Source organism: Rhinolophus sinicus, chromosome 9, assembly GCF_057876585.1.
Source record: "Rhinolophus sinicus isolate RSI-liver-muscle chromosome 9, RSI-T2T, whole genome shotgun sequence".
Taxonomy (NCBI): Eukaryota; Metazoa; Chordata; class Mammalia; order Chiroptera; family Rhinolophidae; genus Rhinolophus; species Rhinolophus sinicus.
The window spans coordinates 1,785,697-1,812,828 of NC_142509.1; the positions used below are offsets into that span (position 1 = coordinate 1,785,697).

General features: G+C 43.5%; 1 protein-coding gene across 22 annotated transcripts in view; it reads left to right on the forward strand.

The window, feature by feature from the left end:
* Window positions 1-27,132, forward strand: part of GRIK4 (glutamate ionotropic receptor kainate type subunit 4) — a 635,671-nt gene that overhangs the window by 602,034 nt on the left and 6,505 nt on the right. For all 22 annotated transcript variants that reach the window (XM_088800778.1, XM_088800776.1, XM_074321326.2 and 19 more), the window contains 4 exons: window positions 897-1,070; window positions 4,835-5,000; window positions 9,557-9,782; window positions 13,409-13,537. In XM_088800778.1, coding sequence (XP_088656904.1) covers window positions 897-1,070; window positions 4,835-5,000; window positions 9,557-9,782; window positions 13,409-13,537 — 695 coding nt within the window. The remainder of the gene's footprint in view (window positions 1-896; window positions 1,071-4,834; window positions 5,001-9,556; window positions 9,783-13,408; window positions 13,538-27,132) is intronic.

Genomic DNA, 27,132 nt, shown 5'->3' on the forward strand with positions numbered 1-27,132 from the left:
TAGTCAGAGAGAAGCCAGGGGAAGGATGAGAGGATCAGTGGGAAAGAGTTCTGTCTACCTCACAGGAAGCAGAGAGCTCAGAGGAACCTTTCTCAACCCTGTGTGCCCATTATATTCACCTGGGAGCCCTAAAAAATAGTGATGCCCAGGCCCTACCTGGACAAACTGAAGCAAGCAGAACCTCTGGGAGCGAGATCTAGTCACTGGTATTTTTTATAAGCTCCCAGGTGAGTCTGAAACACAGATAAGGTTGAGAACCATGGCCTGAAGGACCATCTAGGTCTGTGTTTCTCAAAACGTGGCCCTTGTATCAGTTGTATCAACATCACCTAGCAACTTGCAGACTCTTAGGCCTCACTCAGACTTATTGAATCAGAAGCTTTGAGGGTGAGGCCCAGCATTCTGTGCGGTAACAAGTCTTCTTGGTGATTCTGACGTAGGCTACAGTTTGAGAACCACTGCTATACACTGAGGGTTTTCAATCTGTGGCTCTGTGGGGCCAGGATCCTTCCGTGATCACTTCAGGGGACTGGGGGTGGCAGGACAATCAACTTCCATGCCATCCACCCTTCACACTCCCAGCTTTCTTATAGTCAAGCGGCTCCACTTTCATCTATTTTGTACATTAGAGTTCCACATCAGAATTTATTTTGGAAAAAAAAGATGTTTCTATGATTAAAGAAAAGCAATTCAAAACTGCCAATATAGTCCAACCTCCTCATTTTTCTGTTGGGAAACTCCAAGTCCAGCAAAGGGAAGTGGCTTGCCCAAGGCCACAAGGCCAGTGGCTGAAGTACAGAGGTGAGGCCAGGAAAGAGAGTCTCCTGACTCTTCCCAGCACACTTTCCTTCATGCCCACTTCCATGGCACTGGTGGATGTTCTTTTTCTTCCACAGGTTGACCCCTTATGAGTGGTACAGCCCCCACCCATGTGTCCAGGGCCGGTGCAACCTCCTGGTGAATCAGTACTCCCTTGGCAACAGCCTCTGGTTTCCAGTCGGGGGCTTCATGCAGCAGGGCTCCACCATTGCTCCTCGAGCCTTATCCACCCGCTGTGTCAGTGGTGTCTGGTAAGATGGGGTAGAGAAAGGGCAGTGCCACACAGGGAGGCAACACACAGGGTGTCCTCTGTAAGCCCTGCTCAACTGCACTGCAGCTTCCGACAGGCAGGAATTTTAGCTCCCCTGTAGGAGAGTCTGTAGCCTCTGCCTTTCAAAATAGACTAGCAGGGAGCTGAGCTGTATTCTGCCAGCTCAGAAGGTTTGGGGACAGTGGGTGGAGGCACTTTGTGCCATCTTATCCCTTTCCCCTTTCTCTGCCTCGGAGGTCTGGATACAGAGGTGAGCCAATTCAAGGAAGGAGAAAGAGTGAGAAAACAGCCTTGAAAGCCCACAGCAAAGCAGTTATAACTTCCTGACTTGAAAATGACCGGAGTTTGAGTGGCTGGGCCTGCAAAGGCATATGCAGATGTATGCAAGTGCAGGAAGTCCCTGCAGGAGGAATCCAGCCTAGATGCCATATCACACCTCCTCTACTAGCTTTCTTTCCCTCTGCACCTGGCTCTGGGGCTTGCCAGACATGTCCACCTAAGCAGGTGTGGGAAAATGCAAGCTTTCAGTCACTCAGAGTTAGACAGGATTTTGAGGAGCGAGTTGACAGCGAGTAGTCCAGTCTCTGATTTACATGGGTAGTCAGCCAACCTCTGCCTGAATCTCCCTTCTGGCTCAGCCAGGGCAAAAAGGACATGGTCAAACAATTCAATGTTTGGGAAAGCTCTTTGAAAACTTGAAAGTGCTACATGAATGTATAGACTAATAATTGCTATTAGACCATTATAGGGGTAAATGTGAGATACACACACACACACACACACACACACACACACACACACACACAGAGTAGTACTTCCGTTTTCGAACGTCTCTGTTGACGAACATTTCGGTTTATAAACAACGTAAACCCGGAAGTAAGTGCTTTGGTTTTTTAACACGCCTTGGAAGTCAAACATGTCACACAGCTTCTGCTAATTGCAAGACCCTGAGGCCTAGCTGTCAGCTGTTTTCGGACGTTTCAGAACTCGAGTGGTCTTCTGGAATGGATTACGTTCGAAAACCGAGGTACCACTGTATATATATACATATATTTCGTAGAGAAACAAGTTTGCAGAATCCAAGTTTCTCATTCTCACTTAGAAGCCCACTGTTGTGCTTGATTGTCACAGCTTATAGGACTTGCAGCTTTAGTTTACTCCCTTTCTTTCCAGCCTGTGCAAACATGAGGAAAAGGAAAAGCGGTGTTTCCACCATTCGACACCCATACTGGGACAGCAGGTCATCTGGACAGTTATCAGAGGGACTGATGGGAAGTGAAAGTACAGCTAGAAAAGTGACCCCTTCCCAGCTAGGATTTTCGTTTTCCCTAACAAATGATAAATACAATAGTGTTTAAAACATGTGGGCAAGGTGCTCACCCATTATCGAACTGTGGCCAGAAATCACCAAGTAGATCAATAGAGAGAACTGGGTTTCATATTCCTAGAAGAAGGAATGATCTTGGCAGGGACAGTCACAGAGCTCCCTCAAATCCAGAAAATCTGGGCAGAACCCCTGAGATGAGCAGACGTCACCTGCAGATTTTGATCCCCCTCTACCTGGGCTTTTCCTTGCAAAGGGTGTTCATTCCCATGCTCTGTACAGAGGGCCTGCTTCATCCACCTGGCAGCTCCCCACCTGCCCAGTGCTTCTGTTGAGCAAGCTGCTCTGCCTTGCACTGCTCTGCAGTTGGCCCCAGGTGGCTCGGCCACTGCGCTCCAAAGAGGGTGTGGCCCCAACTCTGAGTTGTACACCCCTCTGCCTCTCAGAACTCTTGGTCATGAAATCAGGGCCTCAGTTTTGTCAGCTCCCTGGAGGAGTGGGAAGTCAAAAGACTTCCTTTAGCTTCCTTTAGCTTCCTCACCCAGAGCAGGTGACAGAAAATGCCAATTCCCTGACAGTAATGCCAACTTTACAATCCATAATGCCCCTTTCAGACAGGACCAAGTTTCCACTGACCCTACCCCCACCCTTGCCCTGGAGAGAGCATGGGCATGATTTGCTTTCTCAGAAGAGGCCAGGGGCTTGCACTAAACTATTTATACTCTCTGACCCCTTCTCTTTGGACCAGTGGCATAAACAGCCACATGGCCACCCAGACTGGAGCAGACACCAGAGTGTAGCCATGGGGCTGAGGGAACCCCCACAGCCAACTCTGAGGTGATGTCCATACCCAGGGCTCCTTAAACCATATCAGTAGTCAGTGTTGTTGAGCAGCTTCAGAATGCTCCCTTTCACCTGGAATCACTCACCCTCCAGCTTCCTCTGGGAGATGGTCATGAGAAACAACTCTGAACAGAGTGTAAGAGCCCAGACAGGAGCAGGGAAAGCAGGGCTTGAGGAGAGAGGGACACCTGGCACTTACAGGTTAAAAACAGGGAAGGTGGCCAAATAATTTTCATCTCATATCCAGTGTGAGGGTCTATCTCTACATTTCTTTATATCTCACATTCGTCTACTCATGTACAGATTATCAACTGACATATCTCATTTGATCTCACAACTCTCAGAATACAGGCAGAGCACGCATTATCATCCCCATTTATTAGACAGACAAATAAGCTCAGGGGATGTGGGTGGCTTTTCCCCAAGGTCTCATAAGTGGAACGGGACAAAGCCAGAACTAAAACCAGGCCACCTTACTGGTGGTCTGGCATATGGATCCACCGATCGAGTTGATGGATGCCCCTGTCATGTTACTCCTGGGAGGCAGCCTGCACGAGTCCTAGACATAGTAGCAAAGGGGCCAGGAGGACTTCCTGCTTTTCAAAATCCACGTTGAATTCTATGGCCAATTTTATGTCTCAGTTGGCAATGGCTTCATAATGAGTAAAGCCTCATTAATTTACACTCCACTGATTCAGAATGTGTGATTATACAACCTCAGTTGTACTTAGATACGTCTTTGAAGCCCTATAAACAAGTGGACTGGGCTGCAGCTCCATACTGCTTGTTTAACCTATTAAAACTGGTTTTTAAGAGCTTTAGTACTTATGCTGCCTGAGTTGCAAAATTACTCTAATTTTAAATGAGTTCAATCTACCCCAATAAAACAACTTTCTATTTTGAAATAGCATGACCACTGTAAGAGTGTTTTCTAATTCTAACTTCTGAATAGTTCAAAAGTGCTTTTAAACAATTATTCCTAAAGAATTTCTGCTGTTAGAGTTTGTAGAATTGGTTTTAAAATGTGAATTTATCAGTGTCTTCCTTGGCAAATAACTTTGCTTCTCTGAGCCTCAGTTTCCTCATCTGTGAAATTGGGATAAAAATTTTACCTCTGCGAGTTGTAAGGAGTACATGAGATAGTGTTTGTGGCTCATGGAAGGTGCTCAGTACGTGGCAATCTGAAGGTTGGCAGTGTCCTGAGAAGACACGGGAGCCATCCCAATCCTAGCTCTAAGCAGAACCCCCAAAGCTGCCACCCTTAACTCATTCCCTAGCTCATTTCCCTAGTCTCCTGAACTGTCTCATGTTCATGGACACACCTCTACTGAATAACAACCCAATAATCACCTCCTTTAGAAAATAAGACACAAAGAAAACTGTCTTCTAGGCAATCCTCACAAATACTGTTCATTGACATCATATGCCCATGTTTTTTCCTCTTCCCCCACTAAGCTAAGAGCTCCTTCCACAGAGGAACACCTGGTCTCTCCTAAGCCACAGTAGGACTGGGATGCAGGCTCATATTCCTGGGAGTGCCCCAAGCAGTGATGACTTCCTGGTCTTTTCCTATGTAGGTGGGCATTCACGCTGATCATCATCTCATCCTACACGGCCAACCTGGCAGCCTTCCTGACTGTGCAGCGCATGGATGTGCCCATTGAGTCAGTGGATGACCTGGCTGACCAGACTGCCATTGAGTATGGCACAATTCACGGAGGCTCCAGCATGACCTTCTTCCAAGTAAAACCATTTGGTTGCTCACCAACATCAGGAATTGGACAGAATAAAGTTGAGATATTTGCCCATTGGAGATAAAAAAAAAGTCTCATCATCCACTATTTCTTTAGAACATGTAGTATGGAGGTTCACATGGGGTTCATTTTTCTCCTGTTCCATAAAATACCCCTGGAATGAGGTCCTAAGAGCACTTCGGGTTAATATTAGCCTGTCCCATAGTGTTTTATGTAAACAATTAGTAGTAGTTGAGATGATTTTAGGTACAGTTTAGCAGAACTATTTCTTTTTTAATTTTTCTAAGAGTTTATTTGAGCCAAACTGCCAACATATGCCAGGAAGCAAGATCTCAAATGCTCTGGAAAATGACAATAATGCAGCTTCTTTTAAGCATTTGAAACTAAGGAGGGAACATAAGGAAGATTACATGGAGGTGGGAAAAAAGCAAGGTGGGGATTGGATTACAGGATTGTTAACAAGATTATATGCTCTCTTGAGGGTGGTTATTTGAAAGACGTGTTAACCTAGATGCACAGAAACAATGGATAAGTCTTGTTTGAGGTAAAAATAAACCTTTTACTGAAGAAGTTATCAGCCTGGGGCATGATTACCCACCTTCACCTGCCAGTTAGGAATTTATGATCAGATCACCTGTGAGGTTACTTTCCATAGAACCCTTTTTTCATCCACAGTTCTCCCTTTCGTTCATAAATCAATCCAAAGGATGTACTGATGACCAACCTTTTAAGCGGATAGTGTGGTCTCACAGCACTAAGAAGGCTTATTCCTAGGAAGTCTCAGTATCACGCTGTCTTGTTGACTATTGGAGATGAGGCAATCAGATCTTATGGGCTTCATTGTGAAACAAACAAACAAACAAACAAACAAACAAACATTCTGGATCATTTCTGTCCTGTGAACTATCATGATCTGAGTTTTGCCTTCTGTCTTATTTTTCTGCCTTTGGGATCTAGTATAACATTAATATAAGCCATGAAAAGAGAATTAAACAGTTATCTTATACATCTTCAGTAACCATAAAGAGTTGTACTATATAGAAAAGTCCAAAAAACAAGTATAACTATTTTTATGACTAATATCATTTACAGACAGGTAAAGCCAATCAAACAAAATGGATTCTGAGCTCAACATCAATCCATAGGTATACAGGCCTTGTCCATGTCTTGGGATATCTGTCTACCTCTGGTGTTGGTGGCTTCTCAAACTTGAGGAGTCTTTGATGTCTGTAGACAGCGGTAGATGGCCATTTGCAATTAGATGTCTGATAAGGTCCCTTCCAATGAGGTTGGAGATTGTGTTTTATTTCATATCATTTCCAATAAACAAAACCTCCAGGTGGCAGTCAATGATCTTTAAAGTCTTTGTCTCCTGGGAGCTTACTGTGAAAGGAAGTAGTTACCAACTTGCCATTTTCTTGAAGTAACTATCAAACTTTGGCAATAGTGTAAGATGTCTCCTTTCAGCTCTTAATGTCAGTTCACAAGTTCCTTCATCTAAGTTCAGCTTAAATGCACTGTGATACATGAAGGAATGCAGAAACCAAAAAATGGGGAGCCAGGAATCAGGAAAGCACTAAGCGGCAGTCTTGGGTTTCCCATAGCCCTGACTATTTGTTTAATTTACAACCATTGTTTACCCATACTATATACCTTAGAAGTGTTCTTCACTTATTTTATAATGCTTCCCATGCAATCTCAAATCTTTTGAGCTGTTTCGGGGGTCCTTCTGGAGCATTACAAAGTTATTCCTACATATATTGAGATTTTAGCCCTTAAAACCTCAATGTCTAATGAAAACTAAGAAGTAATCAGTTAGCATTCTTTAGCATGGACGTTTTGTAACCTTTAGAAACATTTTTTCGTCGACATAAAAGTCAATTACTTGCATGGACTTATTTTTGTAAAACCCAGGTTAAATAAAGACATCTCTATTTTACTTAAACCAACAAACTTAAGCTAGCTTTTATTTACTAAGGATTAATATTAGATCACATGAACTTGAAAATCATTTGAGTTAGTTTCTATATTTCTGAGAATTTTAGAATACTCAATCCTTACAAACACTTGCCTTACAATTAATTATAATAATACCATCTGAAAGTAGAAAATTATCTCACATTTACAACAGACATACTACATAGACATCCACAGACACAAACAGAAGAGTTGGATCTAAATTTTGTTTAGGAAACCTTTTAAAATTTATATCTGTCCTTGACAAGGCAAGTTCCAAATGACCTTTCCCCTTTTAAAATAAGGACAATAATTTTTAATACCTCAAAGACTTGGGTTGACACCTAAACAACCTCATAGATTGATCCATTTATCTAAATCCTTTTTCTGAAACTTTGAGAGATCAATTACATATGTTTTCCATTCATTCTGCCCAATTTTATAGCTGGCTTTTCCTAATTGTGTGCACAAAAGGTTAATTTAGAGGTATCAAAGAAGCCTCATCTTGGCTGTGTCAGTGTTAATGGGAAGCTAATACCTCATGGGACTTGTCGGCCTCAGAGGCACTATTTCCCATTTTAATTTTGAGATCTGTAGAGTCTGAACGAACTTCTAGGGAAAACCAGCCTTTACCTGCACATCTCTGGAGAAGCCAAATGCTGTGGATTTCCCTATAGAGACTGCTTTAAGTTCTCGAGGAAATTCCTCCTCAGCAACCCCACAAGGAAGAATGTCTGAACAAGGGCCCGCAAGAGCTAACCAGATGCTGCTGGAATTGTGATGCTTTCCAAGGCAATCGGATTGCTTACTGAGCAATGTATAAGATAACTGTTAAGAGGGGCCCTCTCTCTGGGGCCCCTCTCTCAGGGTAAACCCATTCCAGGGTGTCCTACACATCTCCCTAAGGCTCCCACCAGCTTCTCCAGCATCCACTGCCTTACCGCACTGGACAACTCCCAGCACCCATCTCCATCGCTCTGGATTCGGGAATCTGAATAACTATCATGTGTTGGGGAAGAAAGTGTCCTTTCTCTTTTGAAGCTAAAGAGAGCTCAGTCACTCTTTTAACCAGCAAAGATTGTGTTTAACTCTCAGGAAGCAATCCAATTAAAAAGCCAAAATTAAAGCAGCAACCCATTTGTTTTTCCTTTCCCTGGGTTATCTCAACCCTTATCCACCGAGGATTTTCTAAGAACAGCTCAGATAAAGTCATGGCCTGCTACTTAAAGCAAGGCGGCCCAAAATTCTGAGAGAACTGACTCCAGTTCACCCAATGCAAAGCAGGAACCAGTGAGTACAACAGGCCCCTGCTTGTACCTAGCACCAGGTCAGGGTCTACAAGGCGGTCCTGGGTGTGTCTGTTCAGAATCTTGCTGACTATGCCAGTTAAATGTCAGTGTGAGAAACATCCAAACCTGTAGAGAATTTTTATAAGATTTTATTTGAGCTGAACTGATGACATGGAGCAAGATCCCGAGTGCTCCCTAGCAGAACTATTTTTTAATTGCTAGAGTTTCATATTTATTTTAATGAGTATTAGAAAAAAATATATGCAGTGAATCCAATCTGAACTTTTATTTATATTACTGTATAGGATGAGGCTAATATATATATTTAAACTTTTTCTAAGTTAGTTAAATTTTATAGGTTGTACTTGGACAAAACAAGATTAGAATAATACACTAATGACTGAAATGTGAGGAACACTAGATTCCGATGAACTGTTTTCATTGACCCCAGACTAGATAGGTCTCAGATCAGTATCCTAATGGCTTCTTTGAGGTTCTCTTGCAAGGCTCAAGGCCATGCGACAGTGATGTACTAGCTGACAGACCAAGTAACTGATCACCAAGGCTGATAGAGAAGCAGGTTTCACATGCTTCAGGATCTTTAGGGAGGTAGATTTCCCCGAGAGTTAATGGGTGTCTAAAAACTTAGTACCCAAGAAATTCATTTTCACGTGAAACAAGTACAAAGCCTTCAGTTTTCTGTTTTCCATACAAGTCTTAATGCCTGTTGGCACAGGGACCAGGAATAGCATCATGCAAACACAGGATTTGGATAGACCCCCAGAATTCTCTTAGACAAAATTGTTATTATTTGTTATTATGTGACTGATAATTAGTTTATGGTTGATAGAAAAGAGCTGGTACTATTCCTGCAGATGGTGTCTCTTTAGAAGTCCTGTATGGACCTGAGTTCACTGCCCCCAACCTGAAGGACAATGAAGAACACAACCAGAATTCCCATTCTTACTTCTATCAAAACATGGGGGGTTGACAAAGGAAGACCTTGCTAAGGTGAATAAGACAAAATCAGTCATCAAACCATCAGGCAGAAGTCACAGTGCCTTAGGACCCTGTTCCTTCTTTGACCTTCTGTGAAAGGTATCAAAGGCACAACCCCCTCCTCCTGCTATTAAGCAGTGGCAGTTGAGTGATGAGGGAAAGGGAATGGCTTGTTGGATATAATAAGGGGACTGAGTAGCAGAAGAGCCAGAATGTTAAGTCCCACTTTGATTCCCTCCCTTCTTAAACCAACATTTCCTTTTTCTTTTCCCAATCCTGCTTCCTTGTGTTCTTTTCCCAGAATTCCCGCTATCAGACCTACCAACGCATGTGGAATTACATGTATTCCAAGCAGCCAAGTGTGTTTGTGAAGAGCACAGAGGAGGGAATTGCCAGGGTGTTGAATTCCAACTATGCCTTCCTTCTGGAGTCCACCATGAATGAGTACTATCGGCAGCGAAACTGCAACCTCACTCAGATTGGGGGCCTGCTGGACACCAAGGGCTACGGGATTGGCATGCCAGTGGGTAAGCAGGAGAGGAACAGCCTCCTCGGGGAGCTTCATGCAGGCAGAGTCAGAGTAGCTAGAACCACTGAATGCAGCATTGAATTCAACAACCCCTGTTTCTAGAACCAGATTAACGCTGACTTTAAGTGGGCATTGTGGAGGTTAAAAAACAGAAGAAAGCAAAATCATATACTTCCACTAATCAGTGATCAGTTCTCAATCCTTAATTACTGAAGGGCTAATTGATTCATTACTCATGTATTAATTATTAAAGGGCATGTTGATGCCCTTGGTGGATTCTTTAGGCCTTTTGTTCTCCCCTCTTCTGTTTCCTGCCCTTTGGTCATTTCTCTGTTGATTAACATCTCTACTAGCAGTGGGAAGGATAAGGAAAAGTAAAACTCAAATGAATTAATTTTGCTGTTAGTATCCCTGGTCTCTTTCACTATGAAGGAGGACTGACATGATTAGATGAGAGGGCTTCTTTTGTGGATCTCACTAACGCACCTACTCCAAATCGGCATACATAATTGAGAATGGGCGGTAAAGCTCTGGTACTCAGCTTGCTGATTGTGTGTCATCTGCTTTGCTATAAGAGGGTAGTGGTATCTGGCTTCCAGAAAGGTGTCCCAGCTGTGCTTCCTGAAGGATAATATGTGCTTTGGGCCTTCCCCTGCTGATAGTACCTCTACCAAAAGATGAGGGGGAACATTTTTAGCTGATTGTTGTGATTGTGGAGATGATCCGAAAATGTTCCTTAGGTGATTTGGACATGCACCCTTCCACACACGCCACTGAGAGCCATGTTGTATAGGGCTGAGCTCATCCAAGTCTGTCCTCATACAAAGCAGCAGGGAAGAAGTAGGAATTGAGGCCATCAGATTATATGGAAACTAACATATAGTATGTGCATCTTTGCTGTTATCTTACACATTCCTTCTTTCGATCTTTACCTAACTCAGAACTCTGTACGTTATAGGATTCACTTAGACCTATAAAGTCTGAAGAGCATGAGTTTGAAGTAAACCTGGGGATGTACCCTGGTTACTGACTCTGGAACCTTGTTTAGGTTATTTAACTGAGTCTCAGTTATCTCATGTGTAAAATTAGGTTTCTAAAACGTACCACATAGGATTATTGTGAGAGTTAAATTTAATAACCTAGTCAGGTGCTTTACCACAGCACCTCACACTTAGCCTGTTTGGGGGACATTGGTGTCCTCCGTGTCTCTTTAAGAGTTCCCTATGTTATTTGATAAAATCAGATGACTTCTTAAAGACTGATCAGAACCCAAGCCAATGAACATAGGTAATAATATGGTTCATCCTTGAACTCTGTAAATTCTGACATTAGCAGTTCTGTAAATTGGAGGCACTCAGGGCACTCGCAAACCTACATACCCTTCACTTACTATCAGATTTTATTGATGCCCATTAATATTACAGATTATAGGCCCCTTGGAGAAATTTATTGGCTGACATTTTGTTTTACGACCGTGGAGTAAACCACAAAATGAACTTAAGGTGCACCTCAATAATACTCTAGCAACAAAACAAATTGAACTCAAATGTGAAATGCTTTAAAAATTTTCATGGAACAAACTGATATTGACATAATGCAAACTGACTAGACATTTTCATCTCCTACCAAGGAAACAGGGAGAGAAATGCATTTGTTCTGTATCTGACATGATGCTGTTTTTACATGTGCTATCGTACTTAATCATCCCACTTGCAAGGTAGATGTGATCCTTCCCATTCTAGAAAATAGAACTGAGATTCAGAGCCAATAAGTTACTTGTCCAAGGTCATGGAACAAGTAGAGAAGCAAGCTGGGCTTGAGCCTAGGACGCCTGTCTCCAAATTTAGTACTTAGCTTACCAGTCCATGTTGCCAATGAGTCCTACCAGCTGGACGGGACAGGATAGGCAAGAAGGTGAGCTGTGGACTGGTCCAGCTTCTCACATCAGGCTGGGAAGAGCATTGCACAGTCCGTTGGTATGATGGAATTTAGGTCAAGCTAAGGTTATATCCAGGAAAGGCAAGCATGTGTGTCATTCTTAAGCTGGAGGTAAGAGCATAACTATAGAATAAGCAATGTGCTTAAACCCAGGAAAGTTAAGAGAAACAGAACAAGGAGTGTGATGGAAAATTAGTCAGGCGGTTTAGAAGCTAAGTTGGCAAACATGGAGTATGTGGAATAATCTTTTCATGGGGCCCCTGGTATGGTTGAAGTTCATTGAAAACTACTTGAAATGCCTAGCTGGTCTGGACAGTTGTCTCCAAACCTGGAATGTTCATTAGTCTACCACCTAACACCCACCATCTGTTAGTTCAAGTAGCCATTCGCTGCAGATGTGTGTTAAGTATCTACTAGTCATAGGTACTGTTGATGTTCACCCAGGTCAGTTACACAGACACATTTGGTCCTGCAGGCTTGCATACCCAAGCATAGTTGTATCCATGATAGGGAAGGTTCTATTTGTAGAGTCATGGGCTGTCAGAGTCCAGAGAGATCTGGGAGTTGATATAGTTGCCTGTCAAAGTACAGTCCATGGCCCAGGCAGCGGGGCATCACCTTGAAGCCTATTAGAAATGCAGACCCACTGAATGAGAATTTGCAGGTCAGCAAGTTCCCCAGGTAATTCCTATGTACATTAAAGTTTAAGAGCACTAATCTACTTGTTCCAAGCTTCTGCCTAAATTTTTCACCATAGCCTTTTCCCCTGGGATATATATCCACATCAGGCCTTTACAGAGTTTAGGCAAGAAAACTGAGCAACTTAGTTGATTTTCAGACTCCTGGCAGCTTTTTCTTAATGATTTCAGGCTTCACCCTATGCTGGGGCATTGAGCTTTCCATGGTTTCACTTAAGCCTTTTGTGTGTGTGTGATTAAACCTAAATTCCAGAACCAAAGCTCCTTGACCATATTCCACCAGAAAAATTTAAAAAGAATTGCACTGAACCAAAGCCTTCCATCCGCAAATGGAAGGAGGAGCAGTGTGAAGAGGGTGGTGGATTGGACAATGGGTTCTGGGGCTCTCTGCAGGCACCTGTGAGGGTTTGGGGTGCCTGGTGACTGGACTGTCCACACAAATGGAGGAGAGGAGTTTCCATCATACTCTTGGATGGTTGTCTCTCTCATTGGTGGCTGCTGTGGGTAAACAATTGTCAGGTGTAATGTAGTGAGAGATACATGAGAAATTAATTTAAATAAGGTATAAAATAGACAATTGCCCAACTGAGGTTCATGTCACAGATTTCCCTTCCTGGCTTCCTGCATGTCAGTTAACCTGGATTGAAAGTGGTGGCACCTAGGTGGGGAGGTAGGGTGCCACAACTGCCTGGAAAGCTGTCACTTCACCCACACTGGGGTCTTGGCCAGGGGCTAGACGTGCCAGTCAGTGTGGAGAGAAGAAAAGCAGAAAAGCCTGAGTGCTCTGCATGAAGCCAGAATCCCTGCTCTCCACTGAGTATAATGGAGAGCGTCTCCAGCTTCTGCAGGGACACCGCACTTCTCATCTGTCATTCACCCCCTAAGCTAAGCAGGCAGAGTGGCCAGGAGGTTTCCCTGGAAAGGGAGCAAAGTGCTACATGAGAAGGCACTCACATCCTTTGTTCTGGGCTCTCCTGTGACCCCACAGGCTCAGTTTTCCGGGACGAGTTTGATCTGGCCATTCTCCAGCTGCAGGAGAACAACCGCCTGGAAATTCTGAAGCGCAAATGGTGGGAAGGGGGGAAGTGCCCCAAGGAGGAAGATCACAGAGCCAAAGGTAAGGATGTTCCTGCCCTAGAGGACCAAGGCAGCTTGTTTCTGGTATCCAAATTCCAGCGAGTGACTTCTAGGACACGTTGAGAAGCTTGAAAGGAACCTAGGGCTAGGCTGGAACTGGCTGGGGTCAGGCCTATCTCAGGGTGCTGGCGTATCCTAGGTATGTAATGTCCCCCTGGCTCACAAGTACGAGAGACCACCTCCACCATGTCTCCTGAATCTGGCCACCTCTTACCTCCACTTCCCCCGGCTCAGGTCCCCATCATCTCACAACTGTACAATTGAAATAGCCTGGTCTCCTTTGCCCATTCTTGCCCCTCTACAATGTATTCTCCGTCAGTAAACAGCGATTCTTTTTAAGATGCAAATGAGATTGCAGCATTCCTCTGCAGGAACCTTCCGTATCACTTAGAATTAAATTCAGGCTTCCTATAGCCAAAAGCCCCACCTGTTCTGTTCCTCCCTCGACTTTCCCCTTTTCTTTCTGTTCCCAAGCTTCCCAGACTGCTGCTGCCTCATGGCCTGTGAACTTGTTCCATCCTCTGGCCTCCCAGGCAAAGTTCCCTCCGAGAGATCTTTCTCTCCCCACCCCATGCATTTCTCCCCATCACCTGAACCCTTTCTGACCTCATTACTAACTAATATTACATGTTCTATTCATTTGTTTGTTTAGCCCCACCTCTTCTACCAGTCAGTTTTCCTGTCTGTCTTCTCCATGGAGCTGTCCATAGGGCCTGGAACATGGATATTTTACTGAATGAATGAGTGAATGTTAAATCAGGCTGAGTAGAAAGAAGTTACTGACTGACAGTTGAGGGCCCCTGAGCACCCATGATTTTTTTGCAGGGGGAACACACATCCTGGTTTGCCCAGGATAGTCCCGGATTATATCTGTTGTAGATCAGTTAATGCCTGTTTGTTATTTTTAGAACCTCTTTCATTTTCAAAATGTCCTGGTTTGGACAATAATTCATATAGATCACACTAGTAATCTACTGGAGCCTTCCTAAAATATGCAACAAATTTACCTATACATGTCCTTCCCTCGGAAGGTAACTGAGGAGTAAAATGAATAATAATACCATGTGCTTCCCTCTCTGCTCAGCATGAATGATTTTCCATGAGACAGTGAATGAGTGACTTTTTGTTTGTAACTGTCTCCAAGTGCCTCTCTGTCCTGCAAGGAGAGGTCTAAGGAATATGGACCTATGCATGCAAGCCCTTTGTAATTTAGAGGAAATGCTGCCCCTTTCATCACAGGAACCCAGTTAGGCCACACACTTCTTGGCTCTCCACTCTGCAAAGGTCAAATATGGAGGATGCTAACTCGGGGGGGGGGGGGGGGGGGGAGGCGGCGGGGGGGGGGGGGGAGGCGGCAGGGGGCGGGGGCAGATAAATGGGGAAGGTACAGAGAAAAGCATCAGGAAAGTTTTGTGGCTTGGATAGAATGACCTAGATGCTGAAGATGCCCAGAACCTGAATGGGTAGGGAGGGTTCAGGGAATAAGCACCTTGAGGGAAAGTGTGGAGGCAGAAATTAGTGCAGTGGGCAGGGCTGTGAGCCAGAACGGCAGGTGGAGCAGAAAGAGATCCTCATGGAAAGAGGTGGGCTGCCTAGAGGCTTTATACTAGGGGAAGTGTAGGTAGCAAAATGGTGCTTCACCACCCCCTCCCCCATAAAGACACATGGATTGAAAACAATCTAAATCTGACCAGGCCTGAAATAGTCCAAATAAAATGAGGTTATTGATAAGTTAACACATGTTGGATGTTGTTCTGTGATAATGAACTTGAGAGTAGTAGGAAAGAGTGCCATTCTACCAAGGAGATAAGGAGGGAAACAGTATTGGTTTTCTTTGGGGGGGGGGTCCCCTTCCTCCACCTCCCACCCGCCCCTGCCTCCGGTTCAAGCCGTTGTTTCTCAGTCTAGTTGTGTAGGACACAGCTCCCTGACCCATCTTGGTATTATGAGCCTTGCGCTTCCCCAGGCTGAGGCAGTCAGTCGCCAATCATCAGTCAGCCACTCACAGCAGCTCACAGTAGCTCTCACCGGCTACCAGCCACTCATGCTGGCCACCAGCTGCTCCTGGTAGCACACAGTAGCCCATGGCAGCTCACACCGATCTCAGCTTGCTCACGGCAGCCCAGCTCCAGGGAGAGCTGTTGTTCACAATCTTAGCTGTAAAGGGTGCAGTTCACTGGCCAAGTGGGAATTGAACCGGCGACTGCATTAGGAGCACGGTGCTCCAGTCCCCTGAGCCACTGGGCCGGCCCACAGTATTCGTTTTTGATCTGGAGAAATCTAAAGTAGAAATCGAAAGGTGGACCTGGGATCCAGAGCAAAGGGCTTTGATGAGTGAACCAGGAGAAATGTCCAGGTATCTGTGTCAGGAATTCCTTGGCCCCTCTCTATCTCCCACCTCCCCACAGTGGGTCAGTTGCTTTCTGTGACTTTTAGACAGGGCACTCAGCATACTACATTGCATCTTAGGTTTTCTCTGCCTGTATGATGGCACCTTAGACAGAGACCCAGTCTCAATGCTTCTTTGTCTCTAGCGTCCCTTACAAAGCCTTGCACATAGTCAGTACTCAATAAATGTTTTTGGGTGTGTGAATAAAGCTACTGACTGATAGTTAGCAAAAGCTACCAATTACTGTTCTCCTGGGCCGTGCTAAAGTGACTAATGAAACTGTGCTTGCAATTACTTTCCTAAGCAGCCCTCATACCCAGAGCTCTCCACACAATCAAGTTGTTACTGCCTCTGAACAGCTGACTGAGCATATGCAGATGAGGGAGGCTGGAGCACACACAGTGTGAGGGATATAAATGATAAACGTCTAAGTTTTGCTTTGTCTTGTGCACCTGAAACTAATAAAATAATAAAATTAAAAAAAAAAAGAGATGGCCTAGAGCAAGGGATCAGGGCCTCAGAGTGGTGCAGGGAACCCCACAGGCCCCTGCTCGTACTCCACCAGGCTACCAACTCTGGCCAGCTCCAAGCCTCACTGCTTTTCTCCTCCCTACTAGTTGTGGATTTCCCCAGCTTTCCTTTCTTGTGTAAACCCGATCCCATTGGATCTCTTGGAGCTGGTTTCCCCTTGAGAGACACTAGTGAGTTGATCCCATCTCTCCAGTTTCCCTTTTTATCCCTGACCTCTAAATCGAACCACAGATCCTTCCCTTTTGTGCACTTATTTACTTATCTGTGTTTATTTATATATACTGCTAATTCTATAGAGAAACAGTTGGTGGGTAGTAAAATTGGCAAACACGTGGGGATGATGACACAGGATCTGGGTACCTTACAGTTTTCACTTAAGGGACCTCAACTCATAGATTATCTCTCTCCCATTTTAGATGTCACCAAAAGTGCAATGGACTCTTCTTATTTTCCCCACTTCCTATCCCCTAAGGTCTTCTAACTTTCACCTCCTGTATAACTGTCTTTCTGCGGACAGCCACTAGAATGTTTCTCTTCCCTGAGGCAGTTTTGATAGGGTTCAGGATCATGGACTCCATTCCATAGGTGGTCTTGTTATATGCACAACAAAAGGTCTTTGAGCCTCAGTTTCCTTCTGTAGAAAATAGAGGTAATAAGAATAATGCTATCTTCCAGAGCTTTTATGAAGATTGAAGGAGTTAAATCACGTTAAACACTCAGCACAGTGCCTGGCAGAAAGGAAATAAGTACTAATTTTGTTCCGAAATCTAAGCCTAAAGGAGCAATAAGGCACAAGGAAAGGTCTAAACAGTATCCACAAGCCACAAGTGTGCCTGTCTATTCCATGCTCCTTAAGAATAGATAGTTCTCTTAAAATCAACACTCAGGACATTTATTTTGTGTCTTTTGATATTTGTCCCTCATGGACCATGAGGAACTCAAGAGCAGGAACTGTGTTTTATTTATTTTTGTATCCCAGTTATCAGCATATCATCTGACATCAGTATTTGAGGAAAGGACAAACAACAAATGAAGGAATGAAAGAATGAATGAATGAATAAGCAAGCTTCTCAAGGACCTCTAGCCTGGTACCATTTCCACCCTCATCCTGTGTCTGTTTCCTCACAAAGAGGAACCATGACACCCCAGGTGTTGACATGGAAAGCGTTCACTTAGCCCCCATGGCATCCAACAACCACTGTAAACCACTGTGTATCAGGTACTGTGCTTGGCTCTGAGATGATGACCAGGAATAAAACATGGTCCTGCTCTCAAGAGGTTTAGAACTTACAGAGAGGCACAAGTAGTCTCTACAATGGTTGTACTATTGGACTGCTCTAATAGAGCTATAAAGAAAGTGTTAGACAGCCCAGAGGAAGAAGTGATTAATTCTGAGCAAAGGTCAGGGAAGGCTTTACAGAGACATTAGGCCTAGACCTTGAAGCATTCATTAAGAGTCACTGTTTTAGGAATGTTGTAGAGAATAGTTGTTACACTCAGAAATTGGTTTGGTTAAGTAGGATGAGGTTGGAGTTAAGAGGGCATTGAAAACTGGGTAAAGGCATTTGGACTTCAAACCAGTATGTCCCAGACTACTGGAAGGAGTTAATAGCAGAGGAGACTGAGCGTGCACACTTGGGATCTAGTGACATAGATTAAAGCAGCCTACCATGCTTGGAATTTTTTTTAAAGTCTTCTGTTTTGTCCTAAAACCACATGTGAATTTTGCATCTCACAACATAAAATAGGCATGTTTATTTAATGAAAAAATGTTTTTACCACCTCAAGCTGAAGTAAAATCAGCGTCCCAGGAAGATGCCCCCATTAACATCCCAGAGTTTCCCATTGGCCACATTGGACCAGGTTTGAGGGTATTGGCTGCAGACCTCAAAGGTTCTGGGGTGAGATGTAGCATGATGAAAGTAGGTGCTGTGAGACAGAATTCTGGGCTGTTAGTGGCATTCATTGTCCCAGGGAATAGTCATTGCCTCGGGAGGAACAAAGATACTGAAATGTTGCCCTGGCCAGAACAGGGAGCTTCTGAGCCGGAAAGGATATGTTTGAATGTGGTGGGGCTCTGGAAAGGATCCTTGTGCCCTGCTGGGAGGCGAAGAGTGATGGATGTAATTAGATTAGTGGGGGATTCCAAGAGACAAAGAGATTTTTACTTGCTTCTGGAGCTTGGCAAGCCCCAGAAATATATGTCTTGCTACAGTGGATAGAGGGCATGAGAACCCAGGGCAGAGAGGGCCCAGTGACAGGTTTGCATTTTCCTGGGTCCCAGACAAGAATATTAGAAATCTAAGCAGAATCCAGCATTAAGACCAGACAACTATCCCCACCCTCATGCCATGACTCATAATCTCCTTTCCAATCTTAGACCTGAAAAACATCCTGGGGTGAAAGGGGAAACAGAGAAAACACTGCATCTAACTGAATTTAAAACTGAAATGACTGAGAAGTCTCTATGTTTTTGGCAATCAAGTGGAAATGGAAATTTGAGGTAGAGATTACTAGGTACATTTATAGAAAAATTGTTATCATTTTTGCAGAGTGGTTGGTTTTGGAAATTCTCCCTCATTCCACAGAGATGTAGGAAGACTGAATGCAAAGCAGAGTTCAGGATGAATGGAGAGGGGAGACAGAAAGATCAAGCTCCCAGGGAAGATGGAAAGGAGTGAACAGGAGGCTTCTCTCCGCTCCACACTTGGGGATTGAATGTTCCCTGGCATGGAGAAAAGAACCAAGCAGATGAAAAGGGAAAATAAACAGTGGAAATCATACTGCCCAGGTCGCAATGCTTCAGAAGATGCTAGGGTTTTATCAACCAACCGGTGTTAACCTGAGTCTCTGCAGTCATCTTTTGGAACAAGAGGGCAAGCTGTATTAATAAGCAGTGATGTCCCAGAGGGAGCTGTCTCGGAATTGTGCAAAGCACCACAAGAGCTTTTGCTCCCATCTCAGCCACAGCAGCTAGTGCCAGTATAATGCAATGGCCCCATTTCTGCTATGGCTGAAGCCCAAGGAAACATTGCTGAGAGAGGCTAAAAGGCTTCCCGGCCAAGGGAAAGTCCACGTGATCTTCTCCAAGCAAAGGAGAAGCATTAGCGTGGAACGAGAGGCGCCATTGCTTGGTTTCTTTCTGGCAGAAGAGCTATCAGACTTACGGAGTAGAATTCACTGCTCAAGAGAGCCCCCTCCTGTAGCAGAAGAAAAGGACTAGCATGACCCAAAGGATCTCTTCCTGTAAGTCTTTAAGTGGTCGCCAGGAATGGAGCCACAGGAACTTTCTTCTCCTTGTGTCTCAAACTGAACAGAGTAGTTGTTGTAATTTGCTTTGCAAAGCAGCTCCCAGGTGATCTTTCTCTTCATGATTTGAATCTGTTGGCTTTCACATGTGCCTAAAAGAAGGAAAAGAATGTGGAACAGGCAGAGAGGGATAGAGATGAACGGAACAATGAGAGGGTCCTTTTTTCAGAAACCTGATACTGAGAGTGGCAATAGGCACTTGGTTTTAATTAGAAAGCACCAGACAATGTGTGGTGCCTAACATAATCCTTTTCTACTTTGTTATCCTATTAAAATGCAAGAAATTTCAAAGAAAGGTTTGGGTGTTATCCCACTTCGAATCCAATATGACATCTCAAACATCAGGGCCAAATTCCAGAGAAGAGTCCTGACATTGGGATGATGCCACTACTTCTGAGTCTTTGTGCCAGGTCTTGCTTGGCTCTGGCGAGAACAACGTTACCCTTCACTTCATCTCTCCCTACTTCTTTCCCAGCCTACAGTCCAGTGACCGTCTACCTTCATGCACAGCTAAAAAATGAAATGGCAGATCATGTGAAAGAGTGGAGAATTACAAAAAGAAGAGGGATTCATTCCAAGCTGTTTCATTTTCTTCTGCCTCTTCTTTTCCAAAACACTTATTTTATTTATTTTCTCACTCAACTCCTATAAAAAGAAATATCGCTAGCCACTCACAGATGCCAGCATCCCAATTCAAGGGGATTGGATTGCCAAAGGCGTTGCAGAACAATTGCTAGACGAAAAGGTAGTCAGTGAATTCCAAGGAAATTAAATACCTTTATCTTGAAAAACACAAGCTCACAATCAAGCTTCAAAGGAACATAAATACATCACAAGGCTGTGAAAATCAGAGTCCCTTTTCAAGGATGTAAAAGAGGCCATTGGCATTGACTCACAAAATCCTTAGAGAGCAGGAAGTTTGCTTGTCTGGCACAACTGGAATGAAAGTGTGAGACATCTTAGCAAGAGTGGGGGCCAGTGATGGGGATTGGGGAGGGGGGATTCTGAGGACGTTTTCCTCTCTCTTTCTTCTCAGGGGGCCTGGCCTGATTATCCTGGTTCTCTGGTTTCTCTGGAGAGAGCCAAGATTGGAAACCCGAATAAAGGAGTTTAGATCGTGTCTCAGGAGATGCTTGCAGAGGAAGCTTCTCCCTAATCAAATCAGATTTTTTGCCAAGAGACGGAGAAACTCCAGAGGGATGCCAGGAAGCATGATCAGGAACAGACGCAAATGCTGGCCCAGTGTGTCTGCATCAAAGGAGGTCCACAATTATAATGACAGCAGCCCAACTTTATCTGGAAATAGCCAAGATTAGGTCAATAAATCAAACATTTGATTCAAACATTTGATGTAATGTTCTCAAGGAGAGAATGGATTTTTATCAGTGGAACTAGTAGCCCATACATAGGACACTCTCCCCAGTCACTCTGGGGGTGGGGGGTATCCCAGCAATGAATGTATTTAGTTATCAGAGTGCCAGGTTGAGTTTTGTAACCATGCCCCTATAGCATGAAGGGCCCAAGCTTCTGGAAGTGGCGGTGTGGGATAGGAATTAGTGCTCAGACTCTGGCTTCACTTTGAATCTGGCACTTCCCCTCATCACCCTGGGCAATTGACCTGACTGGATCTGGGTTTCTTGTCAGGAAAATGCAAGTAGTGCTGTTTGGATTAAATTAAACAGGGCAACTGTTAGGATTGAATTAAAATGTTTAGCATGGTAACTTTTTTATAGTAAACACTCATAAAGGTCAGCCTGCTTTTTATAAAGAACATTAGCTGGGCAGTCAGGTTTATCTTGATCTCATATCTTAGGTGTGAAAACTTGGGCAACTTAAGTTTTCTGAATTTCCATTTCTTTAACTGTAAAATTTGGACAGCGGGCCTTCTGTGCAGTGTTTTTAATGATAATTGAATGAGATAGAGAATGTTTTCAAAAATGAAGTGCTTGAGCTCATATTTTGATAAATTGTAAAGTGCCTCTCCCATAACTTATGTTTTGATAAATTGCAAAATTTATCAAATACCTCTCCCACCTCTCTTCTATTTCGTGTCCCTTGCCCTACTCTTCTCCATCACTGTCTCCAGAATCTGCTAGTTCTGGACAATGGATGTACCAATGAATGCACGAAGAAATGGTAAGCTTATCATTTCACAATCCTCATCAGGACAAACATGATGAGTCACTGTATATTTTCTGGGAAGGCCATACAGGTCAGCTCACACATGGGCAGGTGAAGCTTCTATTTACAACAAATTAGATGGGACCATTTAATATATTTGCATAGTTGTAGGTGAATGTGACTCTGAAACAGAAAGTGCTTGAAAGTCATATTGGTCAAAGAATTCATGTTCTTGTCAAATGTTTTCAATGGAGGGCATTGCACAGAGTTTCAGTCCCTAACATAACACTTAGCTCATGGAAACTCCTGAAGAAAAATTTGTTAATGAATGTCAAAGAACAAATAGGCTGTCCTTGATGAGATTGTGTTACCAGTCTCTCCTCTCTCTGCCTCTCCCTCAGTGGCTCCTGTGGCCTCTGTTTCTTTGCCTTCCAGTCTATAGCTACCTCTTCCTTGTTCAAAAAAGAACTTCCCTGCATTTCAGTCGAAAATTTCCACTGTGCTCCCTGGTGATGGGCAAAGATTTTAAGGCCTGAGACATACGTGCACTTGAATCTAAGAAGTGATTATTCACCAATCAGAATTGAAGGCAGAGCAGGAGATTCAAATCTACTCAAATGTATTCCCATCCAGGCTACCATTCCCCTTTGCAGTTTTACAAACAAAGTTATTCATTTGCACTTGTCAACTGCCATTGGTGTGGAACTAAAGTTAGCATTTAACCAACCATGAGTTTGCAAGGAAAATTCAATTCTGTTTCAGTCTTACACTGGAGCATAGCTGAGGCTGAGACTCAAGTGTCAAGAGAAAATCCCAGTTTGAGAGCCATCTGTTTAAATGGTTTCTTTGTGTTCCCATCTGAAGAAGGGAAGGGAGGGGTGTTTAGATGGCTCCTCTTACAGGTGCTGAGGCATGTGTGAGTGCAGTGAGGGCCTGTGGTCAGGCTAGAGGAGTCCCCATCAAAGGCTCCTCTGCATGATGGCTGTATGCCATGGAAGGCATTTGACTCCTAAGAGAATGATGACAGTGTTAAACAGAAGTGGCTGCACTCTCTTAACACTCGCTTCCCACTCCCTGCTCCATCTGTTTCTCAACTCTGACTCTGCCAGCAATCTATTCTTGCTTCCACTTTCCAGTAAGTTCCTAAAGGCATGAGTGGTACACGAGGCTCACTCCTAACGGAAGGAGACCATTCTGCCAGGAATCAGCACGCTGGAGCCAGCACCCATGATTAACATGCTGGCCCTGAAACCCAGAGGCTGGGAAAGAAAGACCATGGGATGTTGCAGTGACTCATGGTTTCCATCAGCATCCTGTGAAAACTTCAGGTTCTCCAAGAAGCTTTCCTTAATCGAATCAAAATGATCTAGCACAGATAATCTGTCTGCTTATAACCCTCCCCTGTGCCCTTACACCTGTCAGAACCCAGTATTGTCGGGCCACCGTGTGTATTATCCATGTCAATGTTCAGGCCCACTTTGGGCAACCACAATACAGTCTGGGCCATCTGCCTCTGTGACCAGCCTGGGAGCACTCGACAAGGGCTGTCACACTTTGTTTGCTATTATTTCAAACAAAATTTAATTAGGAATGAATACATATCACATTATGGATCCAAAGCTTATGATAATTCAGGCTTCTGCATCTGGGATTTCTTTATCCTCTTTCCTTCTGCTCATTCTTTCAACAAACATTTATTGGGCCCTTGTTATAGTTTAAGCGCAATGATTGTGGAATTACAGAGTTGAACAAAACATGGATCTTCCTTGCATGAAACTCACAGTCTAGTGGGGAAATCCACACATATAAAATAAAACTAATGTATTATTTTATACAATATTAAACACAAAACAGTATAACTAACATAGTTAGGTAACATCAGAGAAAGTGGCCTCAAGAAAATGACTCCTGAGCTAAATCTTAGAGAGGGTTGGGTTAGCCAGGTATATGTCTGGGGGTTGGGGATAGGTTCCAGGCAGAGGTGCTAACAGGAGTAAAGGTACAGAAGATAGGAGCAACAATGACATGTGCTGGGATCTACAAACAGTTCTGTGTTACTAGAGGATGTGTCACAGATAGACTTTGCATTTCAGAAAGATCACCAAGGCAACTACGTGGCAGCTAGAGAAAGAAACAGCTTCAAGCAGGGAAATCGTTTTGGAGGATGCTGCAATAGTCCAAACAAGAGACAATGAGGGCCTAAACTAGGGAAGTGGTAGGAAAAATAGAGAGATGGTAAGAAATTCAAAAGTACTTTGGAGATGAAATCAGCAGGACTTGGTAATAGCCCAGTACCTGGAGGAGAGGCAAGAGACCAACTACAGGAAAATGAGGAGAATATGTTCCTCAGAGCAAGCAAAGGTTATTGAGAAGATTGAAAGACAGCAGAGAGCAATGGTTTTATAAAAGCCAAGAAGGGGCGGGGTTGACAATGTCAAGTACTGCAAGAGGTCACTTGAGATCAGGACTGGAAATTTTCCAATAGGTTTGAATTAAAATGTTCATTGGTGAATACAGTGAGAGTGGTTTTAGTGGTGCAAGACAAAATTCTTTGGAATGAAGAGTGAATAGGAAAAAACAAAAGTGAATTCAGAACAGAATCATTTACTCTTTCAGATACCATAGACAAGATTACCTAGAGCCTAAAAGGTCTTCCAGCATTCAAAATTATGTTTGAGCTCTAAAGAAAATTATTAGCTTCAAAATGCAAAAAGAAAACTGCAAAAATAATTTAAGACATATTCAATTAAATATCTCCAAAATGTGACATTGTTTTGGCTCCATTAATTTTTTAATTTAATAGTCATAAAAACTTCATTACATTTAGAAACACTTTTTGTTCGAGTATTCTCATTTTGCACAACGATTGCTGAGAAATCACAACCAATTATAAGTTAACCTTTTTTTGCCATTCAATCACATCAGAAGCAAAAATTTTAAAATGCGTTTAACGTAAGTGTGGGAATGCATTTTCTTCTACTTGCTTTTATGTGAGATGGGACCTCCAAATGTAAGCATTTTAAGGGTTTTAAAATGTTTTAAAATAGTTGTGATATAGATAACTTCCAAAAAGCGTGGCCAGGGGAGGAAGGAAAGAAAAAGGGTATTCACTAGATAGAGTTGGAGGGGGAGGAAGGATTTTTTACTTTTCTTTGAGAAGGGAGAAACATGAGTCTGTGTGTGTGCTGAGGGAAAGAGTTGGTGGGGAGGAAAAGACTGAGGAGGGCCATGGTGGTGATTGAGGGAAGAAGGAAAAGCAGCTAGAGCTCACAGGCACAATTGGACCTGGAGAGGGGACAGAACACCTCATTTGCAGAAACATGAGGGAGGTTGAGGCCCTTCAAGGGGATCCTAGTCTTTTTTTCTGTATCAGGCAGAACTATCCCAAAGTGGTAAGAGAGGCATATAGCACCTCAACAGTCGCTTGGGGACTATTTATCTGAATAAGTGGGCATCCTTGGTCACTCCCACTTCAGTGGGGATATTCATCCAGCCGTTTTCCACAGGGATTAGCTGAAGAAACTACTTCATCCATAATGCTCAGATGCATATCTATCCCAATGCCCCAAATCTCACCACCCTTAAACCTATGGCTAGAGCATCTGCCTGCACACCCCAGCCAGGTCCTTAGTGCATCCTCTTAAGTGTCCTTATTGTCCTCCTCTCCACAGATCCTGATGTTCCTATGGTCAAAAACCTACTGCCCAAATTGTCCCAAGTTAGAGGGTCAGGTGTTCAAATGAACCCCAGCACCTTCCTTCTCAAAGGTAGAAATCTACTCCAAGTTCTATATGCCTTCCCTTACAATTGAGTTTTAAAATAATCTATTGTTTATTAAAAAAAATAGGTACTCCAGAGTTGGCTGTGTGTACCTGCAGACCAGAATACATCATCTGTGTGAGACACTTATGATGTGAGCCCTTGGAGCCATAGGAGCAGATTATTAGTGTAGGCAGGCACTGCACCGTGCTATATTATTTTAAAACCACAAGAAAGAAACAACAGACATCTACTTGAGGCTTTGTGAGAGGAAACCCAACTCATCTTGATATGGCTGTTTAAGGCTCTTTTGCCAGCTTTCCAAGGTGCAGAGACTAGTATCATATTTCTGCTCCTGAACAATGGCTCATCTCTTAGTGTTGTGTGACGCTAACTTTCCATAACACTGACATAGCTACGTGTCCCATAACGGCACTATTGATTAAACAAAAATTCTCACATGTGTAAGCATTCTGGAATAGCACAGGATGTAAGCGACGCTCTTGGCATTTCCCTGGATAAAAGATGCTTTCTGATTTATGACTTGGCCCCTGTCGCATCAGGAGTTCATGTGTTCATGACAGGGCCCTGCAGTGTGGGTTTCTTTAATACCCAAAACAGCATGCAGTTACATAGTTAAACTCAGTGTTTGACACTGTGGAAATGAAACACCCATATAATCCTACAAATATTTATTGAGTATGTACCGTGCACCAGGTGTTGTGCTAGGCAATGAGGATCCAGCCAGAAACTGTGCATGACGTCAAGGCACTTATGAGGTCAGACAATTAAGTTCACGAAATTTCCATCATGTAAGTGCACAGTGGCAAGTTCACGAATTTAATTGTCAGACCTTTATATAGTCACATATAATGTTTCCAAAAATACCAGTTTGCAAACTAATTTTAGGCCTGGCTGGAGAAGAGTCAACTGTGAAATGTGTTTTAAAATAGAGATTCCTGGGCTCCAATTTTAGAGATATGGATTCAATAGGTCTGAGGGATGGACTAGGAACCTATATTTTAACAAGCTTCCCAGGTGGTCCTGATGGCAGCCAGGTTTGGGAACCACTGGTCTGATGAAAATAAAACGTTTTATTTTCCAAGTTAGTATTTTAGTAACATATTGGCACAGATAGGTAAACATATATTTTCTATCATAGTTTGACTAAAACAATTGCTCTGTATCAAGTAAACACATTAGTAAGATGAGCTAAATTTTTTATGAAACTGCTAGAATGTACAGGTATTTTGGTAATTTGATATAAGCTAAATCAAATTTCTTCTGAGCCCTTTTCTTAAAATCACCCTCCCCTCGCACTCCCCGACACACTTTCAGAAGCTTCTCACCAGTCTCCTCCGTTTGTACCTAGACCCCCCGCCCCTCTTTTACTCCACTTATGCTGCATTTTTTCAAAAGAATAATTATATATCTTCAAGAAATGTGTGTGTAAAGCATCTACAAAA